At 38.1% G+C, this 10,417-nt stretch overlaps 1 protein-coding gene across 1 annotated transcript; it reads right to left on the bottom strand.

Annotated features, from left to right (window-relative positions):
* Window positions 1-2,809: 2,809 nt before the first annotated feature.
* Window positions 2,810-5,909, bottom strand: LOC148877393 (Phototropic-responsive NPH3 family protein). Its single transcript, XM_088986238.1, has 4 exons — window positions 5,547-5,909; window positions 5,370-5,439; window positions 3,878-4,405; window positions 2,810-3,728 (listed from the first exon to the last, which is right to left on the bottom strand). The coding sequence occupies exons 1-4, from the start codon at window positions 5,777-5,779 to the stop codon at window positions 2,958-2,960; spliced, it is 1,602 nt and encodes a 533-aa protein (XP_088842364.1). The 5' UTR covers window positions 5,780-5,909; the 3' UTR covers window positions 2,810-2,957.
* Window positions 5,910-10,417: the final 4,508 nt, after the last annotated feature.

Here is a 10,417-nt window from a genome sequence, read left to right as displayed (position 1 = left end):
CCTGGCTGTATATCACCAATTACCTCCAACCACTTCAAGGCAATGTCATTTAAAAAAAGGGGTGTTCATTTCAAGGTAAAGACACTGCATTTAGAATTCCAAAAGAATTATCCTTGTCTATTAAGGACTAAGCTTTAAGCCCTTGTCTCTAATCTGGTTCGACTGGTCTTTGGCATTTGGCTAATTTGATCATTAGAATCTCCACTCCTAGGATAACACTTGGGGCCTTTGACATGTATTCTTCTCTATTTACAAGTCAGACCCGTCAATCTTGAATACCAACAAAATTCCCTTATTGCCCTCGACCTCATATTTGACAACAACAATATTCTACGATCTAATGCTCAAAATGGTTTTTTACCTTTTGATTTGTGGCTTGGTCAAAGGAAAGTTCTTGTTGGTTTTACTTTGGAAAAATTTCTTAAACTACTCCTAAGTTTTAGGAAATTGAATAACTCTAACCTTACTGTTTACAAAATGAATATTTTAAATTTTCAAAATGAAACATTTAAAAATTTTCAGTCAAACCCTAAGTTTATCTATTATCTTAAAGTACAGCTTGTTCAAACCCTAATCTCAATCCCTTGAAGATCTACTGTGGTTTCGATCCCACCGCTGAAAGTTACATTTGGGAAACTTGCTTGGAATTATTGTATTGTCGTGGCTTCAGAGATGCGGTCACAAGGTTGTCGCTTTGATCCGCGGTGCAACTGGTAGGATTGGGGACCCATCTGTAAAAGCTTGGAAAGGCCTGAACTGGATGTCAAAACATTAGAGAAGAACAAAGGAGGCATTGCTAATATACAATAACCACAATTCTGGGTAGATGGAATGGGATCAAAATAAAAACTCGAAAGAGGGTTTTGAAGGAAAACTAGCAATACCTTTTCTCGGTCCCAGATGTGTGAACGTGGTGAGGTTTCTCAAGATTCTTACTTTCCTGAGTATGGAGGATATCAATGAGCTGGAAGAGAGAATGAAAAGACCTGGATATATTCCCAATTCTGTCCAAAGGAGCGAAGAGGGTCTGTTGGAATCCTTGAAGGCAACTGAAGCATTGAGGCCAGGAGCTGAGACTTTATTAGATTGGAAGACCATTGAGAGGATTGCTAAGGAATGAGGATGTCCCTTCTTGTATGGAGTAGATCATTGGAAAAGTTCTATTAAGATGGCCATAAAAAGGGTAATATTGGAAAAATTTTATTGAGATACTTTAAGACAATAGGTAAACAGTAAGAGTACACCTAATCAATTTTTTTTTTTTTTTAATTTAAGAGTACTTTTAAGAAATTTGCCCTTTTACTTTTACCTTTCTTTTAGGCTGTGAGTATTTGCAAAATTACAGATTCTGGACATGGAAAATTATTTGGATCCATAACTGGAACCGTCTACATCAAAGAAAGGCTGCAAAAGGGTCAAATTGAATTAAGTGGAGATAGGTAGATTTAAATTTGATTCATTTATATTCAAATTTGATTTTAATCATTTTGACTGGATTTAAATGGAATTTGAATTGAATTCAGATTACAAATGGATATTGAATAATATAAATTAAACTAAAAATGGTCCAACTATTATATATTATTAGTAAAATAAACTAAAAAAATTGTCCGGAGACACTAATACAATAGTTTTTCTGAAAACTTAAAAAATTTAAAATAAATGGTGGAACCCTCTAATACCTACTAATTAAAAAAAGAAAAAGAATAAGATAATACCTACTATGGAAAAGATTTGATATCCGAAAAACAATTGACCAATAAATTAAAATCATAAACGTAATAGAAAATAAGGTATCATGGTTTTCAAAACCGGATAGGATTAGATCAGACGGTCAGATAGGAAAAATTGGGAATCGGTCAGGTAACTGATTATGCTTTCCCCCAAAACTAGATTTTTTTCAAAAACCGTTGATTTTGGTCAATAAACCGCTGACTCAACTGATTAACCATTTAAACCGTTTGAACGATTTTGATCGTATTTATTTTTTTTAATTTTTTATTTTTTTATCAAAACGAACTGACCATTTAATTTAAATGATCAAACCATTTGACCCGATAACCAAACCCTGATCGATTCAGTCTCCTGATTGGTTTTAAAAACCACGTTAGATATGAGCGAGTTTTGACCGGTCATAACTCTTTTCATACCATATCTTTTCCTCATCATAGACCCTATTGTAACATATGGCATCGGATTGCAAATTGAATTAATTTATATCATTCAAATATGGACATTAAATTAGCTAATAGTACGGTTGATAAAATCCACGGTGACAATATGGCATTAATTTGTGCACTATGGATGGTGTGACATTTTTATATTACAAATTTTAACAAATAACAAATAAATATAAAATTTATTAACATATTATCATATTGTAAACAAAAGCTTTTTTATGCTTTTATTTTGAAAAACTTATTTAATGGGCAGAATGTTGCTTGTTAAGAGGAATATTTGGCCAGGCATGTGATTGATGATGGGTTGATCAGATGAATTAAACTATTCTCAGGTTGACCCAAATTGCTTGCCTTGGCCTTAGCTTGTTTGCTTTTCCAATGTCTTGACTCAACAACCACTTGCTGTTCGAAATTGAAAATAAACCCAATACTATCTTCCATTCAGATTTCATTTCAGGGAGGCTGCATTTTTGGGTCAACCGATCGAAAGCCAGTTTCATTGTTTGGCCATTACCAGCCAGCGAGCGAGAGAGCGAGAGAGCGAGCGAGCGAGCGAGAGAGAGAGAGAGAGAACCACACAAACATATTGGAGTGCATATTGCTAATGCTACAGAATGAGTCATGACTGATTGAAGAGACTTTCATGTTAAGCACAATCTTCTCTCTAATTGTAAGGTTAGTACTCACTTTCGGTATTTTGAACCAAAATTGAACAAATAACTATTAAGTCGATCTGCCGTTAAATAAATTCGAAGAAAATTAAGAAAATAGTTAACTTTACACCAGGGAAAGATTCCTTCGGTGGTGAAAAGGCCGATCCTTCTTGATCACGACCAAGTTTTCGTCTCCATCCTCGTCACAATTTCCTTCCTCTTTGCTTGAAACCCAACCATCGGATTCAGGTTTTGCCGTTGATGACGATGTTCGGAATGCACTCTTCAACCCGTTCATCAACCTCCAACCTAAACTCTTTTTGCTGTTTCGCAAATTATTCTCATCGCAGGATCTATCGGAAGAGGAAGAAGAAGATCCCCCTCTCTCTCCTTTATCACTGAACCGGAAACTGGCGGAGGAGACTGACTCTCTCTCCCCCTTTCCGACCTTTTTCTCTGAGCTGAAGCGAAAGCTTGCTGACCGACCTGATTCCAATGCTTCTCTCTTATTCTCTGATTCCCGCAGCAGATTCTTCATGTTCATGAGCTCTCTCTCTAGGCTTTCAATTCTTGAGTTCGTCGTTTCCATTGATTCCTTGAGTTGCGCCACTTGTCGCAACGCTGCATCTCGCTGTAGGATTGCACCGAGCGTTACAGCTTCATTTTTGTCTTTGACTTGAACCTTGCGCTGATGGCTGTTGATGGCGGAAGTGGCTGTAGAGATGACACAATGGCGTGTGTTCAGCTGCTCAACCAGCATGGCTCGGACTATGAATCTCAAAGGCATTCTTGGGTTCTGAACTGCGTGCCTGAGGAGGTGAGATGAGAGCTTGTTACAATCCACAGACCTGCACATTTTACTTTTCTCTTCTTCCGTTATTTTGCCGCCATTTTCCTGTATTGCATTTCGTCCACACGAGATAAGGAAGCAGAAAATGTAATTTCGATAAATATTCAACTGTGAGAGAGAGAGTAATGAGTTCCTCAGATTAATTAGAGGGCGCTTTTAATCTTGATCGAATTCGAATCCTACCAATTATTTACCTTGAGATAAAAATCGACTACTCTGTAGAGAAGATCGTGATTGAGAGATAATTTCTCGTTAATGGAACCGACGATCTTTTGAAATAAACCGACCGACAAAGATGTAAGGTCATGAGTCCAGGCGTTAGTTCCATCGACACCGTCCATCAGACCCAGCGCTTCAATGCATCTGCTCACCAGAAACCCCCTTTCTTCCGCCTCCGGAAGCAACTCCAGACACGAACGGAGCACGATTGTCGCGTACTCACGGTTAGCGGACACTGCCTGACAGAAGTAGATTTCCGTTCTCTGGCGCAAATTGCCGTCGTTGACTCCATCGCCGCAGTTTTCCTCGTTCATGTCAAGCAACTCCGCCGCGATTCGTAGAGCAGCGACATTGAAAGGCGTTATGACGACATCGGAACCGTAACAGAAGTCGGCAACAAGGGAAAACGTCTGTGCCGTTATGTTCAACGGCGGGGAGATAGTTATTTCGGAGCATCCCGACAGGTGCCGTTTCAGATAACCGCTTCTGGACGTCAGAGGATCCTATACGGAGAAAGTGATGCAAGATAATAAATGCCCTCTGTTTGCTCACTAATTACTGAAAACAACCACTCTGATAGCGAGTAAAGTTGGAATTTGGCAAGCTTTGCCCATGGTCTAATTAGAGACGTGTCACTCAGCTTCAAGTCCGTGGCCGGAGAGCCCAGAAAAAAAACCATGGCGTTGGCGGGCAAGCTTATAATTTCAAAAGGGGAATGCCGATGTGAGTCCCTGGGTTTCAAAAATGAAGTACATGGCCACGTGGCAATAAAGTTGAAAAAGAAATAAATCTTATCGCGCCCGACGGCGCTTACCCACGCGCGCCCTATAACACATCCCACCCTTGTATTGAGAATCTGTCTCCTACAGGATATGTTCCCAATGCACGGTGAAATATGAATGTGGGGCGCCGGTCGAAATTGAAAAGAAGGTTCAGTTACTAATGGAATTACGTTTCAAGTAGTTCGTTCACTAGTCCGGTCATCAGTCTGTATGATCCTTTTTTTTTTATTTATTTATTTTCGAAAGCCCAGGCAATCTGGATCGGCCGGCCATCAAAATATCAAATCGACAAATCCTATTCTATTTCTACCAATATCATAATTTATAAGTGTTGAAGCACCTGAACAAACAATGAGAGTAAAAGCAAAGGAATTTTCTAGCCTTCATTAGATTATTTTAAAGATTTTCTTTCACTCTGTGCTGGCTAATTAAGTGGCTATATATGAAAAGGAATTGCTAGAATCATCTAAACTAAAGAATTTCTCTACTAAAGGCAAAAGCAGAAGGATTATTAGGGGCAATGTCAACAAAATAATTAAGCAAAACTCATGAATAATTTTACAAAGTTTCTTGATGGTAGGATACATAGCACAATCTTCGTAAGTAGCAGGCGTTCTGGTCTCGCCAAAGAATCAAGCTGATTATATTGCTTACTCAACAAACCAAAAATTATGAGAAACAATACCTTGTGGAGGTGAAAAAGTTGGTCTTGAACATGTATCGAGACGTCGGTTTCAGCCCCGATAGCCAGCGACCTGAATATTAGATCAAATGAAAGAACAAGGAAAATTTTAGAACCAAAGATCTGGGTATAGCACGACAGATCGGTGCAACTAAATCTACAAGAAGAAGAAGAAGATACCATGTTTGGACTCTAGTTTGAAGGGGTGTGGGGGAAAGGGTGAGAGTAGGTGAAAGAGAGGGGGAGTTGGAAGAGTCTTCATATTCCTCCTCGTAGATGGTCTCCACCACCCCTAAATCTTCCCAGCCCCTCATTCTCTCTTTCTCTCTTTCTCTCTTTCTCTCTCTCTCTCGCTCTCGCTCTCGGGATGGGGCTCTCCGCTCTCCTCCTCCTCCTCCTCCTTGCAATAGCATAAATTTGCAAGGCTGCTTTTCTATTGATAATATTAATGGGCAGTAGGGTTATTGGGAGGAGAGTGGTTGTCCACATTTAATTGGCGTGGCATTGAATGCCTCCATGTGAGAGACCATAAATGCTGCATTCACTCTCTTTACCATTCTCTGCAACTATATATATTTTTTTCCTTTTCTTTGTATTCTCAATTTCTTATTAAACGTGCAATGGTTAGTTACTTCCATTTGCAGCATCTTGGTACAAAGCATTATATTATTAATCAAATCCTTTTCTTTTTTGAATAAATCAAAATATGTCAAAAACTCTGAAAATGCGTATATGCAGTGAAGACAAGGAAGGAAAGGATAAGCACAATCTCATATATAGAAGATGAGATGCTCATCAAAATTGACCTTCATATTGCTCTATAGAGGGCATTACAGATATAATGATCTAGAATTCTACATCCTCTACCTCAAATTTGACCTTACATAAGTTCTATTTTCTAAAAATTCATTTTGAGGTGTTTCAGGCGCGCGCTGTCATGGTTTAAATCAAATTATAGAGCAATGCTCCGTTTTCAGCTCAAATATCAATTGTTCCTCGAATTTATCAATTTGCATGATTTTCTCCCTTCATTTAATTATGACCAAAAGTCTTTTTCTTTTAAAGAAACCTTTTTATTTTTCTTAGATCTTCACGAGTTCATTTAGGTGGATGATTGCCAGAAGAACGTCCACAGAAGCGGATGAGCGAGGTTGATCATTTGAAGACCCCATTAAATGAATTCCTTACTATTTTTTAATGAGAAAATAAAATTCAAACGATTCCTTGCTTGCATTTTCCTCTATGTACAATCTAAGTAAGGCATTGTGCTATGTGCATGCTCATTCACAACCATCCATGGGAAAATTCACAATGTAGTGATGATCGTATAGAGATCAGATCACATTCTATATCAACGTTATGTATAAAAATATGTATTATTTGCAGCTTTCAAAAATGCAGTTAACTTACAGATATAATCCTTTCAAGTTTCTTATATACATCAAAACAAAACAGATCTTCAATGTATTAGATAGCTGCAGGCTCATAGCTAGCACTAGGAATATTACCCAAATCAGATGGAGCAATAAAATTAATAATACAGTGAGCCCCATGGAATGTTTCCATGTCTGTTGAAGTATTCATGGCGTCTCAAACCTAATATTATTCCTCTTTTTCACTGCAATGTCAGTAACCTTCCCTAGCTACCATGTAAAAACATCAATAAGAGAGACTATGTCTAACTGTTAATAAATATTGTCGACGAGAAATTTGAATGACAGTAGCAGGGATTCATATATCCAACTGTCCCATCTGATGAGGGACCCTCCGAATCAATTGTGTCCTGATTATATTTGTTAGCTATATCCTAATTCTTTTAAATTGTTCAAAAATAAATATGAGTATTGATGATAAGTGCATGAGGATAATATCTTTCTAAGGGCAAATTTCTTAAATTATTCTTACTGTTTAGTTAATTGACTAACTGTATTTTTATTATTTATTTATTGTCTAAAACCATTCTCTCTCACTTCTTTTTCACCGTCTTATTACTTTCACAGCGGCAAAACCAAGTCAACTAGGTCTCTAGGGCAACATCTAGTAGGAGAGTCAAAGCGTTTTGAGGTTTCATGTATCTAAGAGTCAGAGGTCTGTGGGTTGGGTCAATACGGCATGATTGAACAGGCCGTATATATTATTTATATATAAATAATAATATATTATATAAATTATAATTATATAATAATATAATATATAATTTAATAAAATAAATAATTATTTTCAATTGTATTATACTAATTTATTTAATTATTGTATATGTAAGCAATTGTATATATCAAAATTCATATAAATTTAAAATTTTAAGTTTTTTTTTTCAATTTTTTTAAATAAATAACTTTTGCCTGATCCACAGCCCGGCCTAGCCCAAGGCTTGGCCCACGAACCAACTCAACCTGCGGCATGGCATTGGCCCACACGGGCTTAGGTTGTGGGTCATGCCAAGCTAACCCCCCAAGTTATCACAGGGGAGGGTGGCACAGCCCACACTTTGTGTGGATTGTCTTCCATGACACAGCCCGTTTTACACTTCTAGTGTGTGCTCTGCAATTTTGTAATTTTGTTTTATACAATGGAGACTTAAAAAGGTTAAATACAATACCATTTTACAAAGTTATTAGAGAACTGAAAACAATTGATCGAAGAAGGCGATAATGATGTGGAGTAGTTAAATCTTAGGGAAGATGAAGCCGGTGAAATCAAGAGTTGATGTTGTTGAAACAACCAAGATAAAGAAATTATTGCATTCGGGTTGTTGTCTTCGTTTATGATCGCATTGGAGTAAGGCTACAAATTGGGCCGAGTTGGCCCGAATCCAACTCGAAAAAGTCGGGTTGGGTTGATGCTCGGGTTAGGGTTAGGGTTGAAATTTATAAATCCGACTTTACTTTGGGTTGGGTTAGGTTGACCCATTGGGCAACCCGAACCCGACTCTATAGTATATATCATATATAAATATATGTTATATATAATATATCATACATTGATTTGCTTAGATGCATGATAGTTGTATAACCCCCATCACATACTATCATTTATTTCTTTTAAGATAATCACTTCACTTAATCTTAATTGAAAATGCTAAACCTTTAATAACATATTTTATGTTTTTTGAATATTTAATTATTTATTTCCTCTCTGGTGCTTGCCACCCATAGCTTGCTGCCTATAAAAGATCTATTATAAATCATAACTCATAATAAACTATAGTCATTTCAAACACTTTTTTCTTTTTTTCCTGAATTTTGTACTTAGAAAACCAAAAAAATATCAACAAACAAATACTAATAAAACATATGATTAGTATATGTAGTGAAAGTTGAGTTAAGATCTTAGATTAAGAACTTCTACAAGATTTTAAGGGATGGGAAGAAGGTTGGGTTGGGACCAAACCAAAGTTGACTTCGGGTTGGGTTGGGTTAGGGTTGGAGGTATTTAGTTAGGGTTAGGGTTGGGGGTTTAGAACTTAGGTTGGGTTAGGGTTGGCCTCAACCCGACCTAACCCTGCCCGACTTGCAGCCCTACACTGGAGTCATTATCGAATGACCCGTCTTTGAAATCCGAAAAAATTGAAGCTCCCACCACCCCTAAATGTATCTTGGAGTCGCTATCAGTCCAACCAAAATGTATCGTGAGCTTTCAAAGTCTACTTATAAGATGATCCCACTGTTAGACAGTTTTGTATGCCCTTAGCTTCAATCAAAATGATGTACTTTATGAGTTTATTGTAAATGAATAAAAGTGCATATTTGATTCATGTTCCCTTGGTATGTTTCTGTATAATACCCTTAAACTGGACACTTAATGAGACTCATGTTACTTTAGAATGTTAAGAGCCAATGGATGGGTCTGGGGAGACCTATCCTGACAAGGCTGACACTGTGGTGCCACCAAGTCGGTTGGGGTGGTTTGTCTCAGCTACCGGGGTGGTTTGAACTGGACCATATTTCCAGTATTACCCTGGACCTTGGAGATTGATGGGCAAAACTGGAAAGTTACACCCGACCCCTAGACTCGATTATGATACTGCACTAGGTGTCGGATTGGGCTGTCTTTGATGTACCAATCAGTGAGATCCTTAGCGGGGGTCAAAACTTGGGTATGTTGGAACAGTCTGAGAATTCATCTGAGTGGGTGATCATAGTGACAGGATCAGCCCCTTTGTCGGACAAAGGTAATGATCGGGGATGCACTCTCACTGATGGAAACCAAGACTGCTGGTAGCCGATTTCAATCGTTGAGATTTGTTTTGCAAAATATATTTTATATGAGATATAAAAGTATATAAATTATGATTTCGAAATGATTTGCAAAAGGTTTTAATACCCGGAATCCATACTCGAGAGAGTGCAACACTGTTCCTTGCAGCCGAGGGAGAGATCTTCTCTTGTCGGGCAGTGTATGATCATTATGGGATGAGAGGTTAAGTGTAAGACCATTGAGGATAATACATGATGTGCTAATCTTGCATCTATCCATAGTCCCTGGGTATTACAAAGTGGCTTGGCCCAAGGACCACTTAGGGTAAGTGTTGGGCCCATAGAGCCCATCTGATGGGTTTCAGGGGGTGCACTGTCCATAACAGTGTATTCGGGCAGGCCTTGTAACAAAGGCTGGGCTGAACCCATGTGGCTGATGTGTAGACCAATATTTGGGTCCCATGCCATACAAGGAAGCCCAACTGGGCAGTAGTTTGGAAGGCTAAATGAATACATAACCCTAAATGGGCCTTAAGCCCATTTCGAACTAGGCTAATTTGATTAGTCATTAAGGGGCGTTCAGAGATAAGATCAGCTGATAGGATTGGGCCCACACCCTATCCACTCAGAGAGTCCAAGATCTAAATGAGATTTAGATCTAGATACTTCCTAATTAGATTAGGAGATGTCTGATCTAATTTGCAGATAAGATAAGGGTTATCTCTTATCTTAAAGGGACTTCTAATCCAGATATGATTTGGGTTAGCAACTCCTAATGGGATTAGGAGTTGATCCCTTTAAGTCTATAAAAGAAAGAGGGGGTGGCAGCCTTTAGACACAGAATCACAAGCAAAA

Source organism: Nelumbo lutea, chromosome 1, assembly GCF_056320005.1.
Source record: "Nelumbo lutea isolate HS-2025 chromosome 1, American lotus-T2T, whole genome shotgun sequence".
In the NCBI taxonomy this organism is placed as follows: Eukaryota; Viridiplantae; Streptophyta; class Magnoliopsida; order Proteales; family Nelumbonaceae; genus Nelumbo; species Nelumbo lutea.
The sequence above is the reverse complement of the archived record's forward strand: the minus strand, read 5'-3'. Positions and strand labels throughout refer to the sequence as shown.

Coding starts and splice junctions, on each gene's coding strand:
- LOC148877393 (XM_088986238.1), bottom strand. CDS start 5,779: ATGCTATTGCAAGGAGGAGGAGGAGGAGGAGAGCGGAGAGCCCCATCC. Junction 5,440..5,546: donor CAAACTAGAGTCCAAACATG/GTATCTTCTTCT, acceptor TCTAATATTCAG/GTCGCTGGCTATCGGGGCTG. Junction 4,406..5,369: donor AACTTTTTCACCTCCACAAG/GTATTGTTTCTC, acceptor TTCTCCGTATAG/GATCCTCTGACGTCCAGAAG.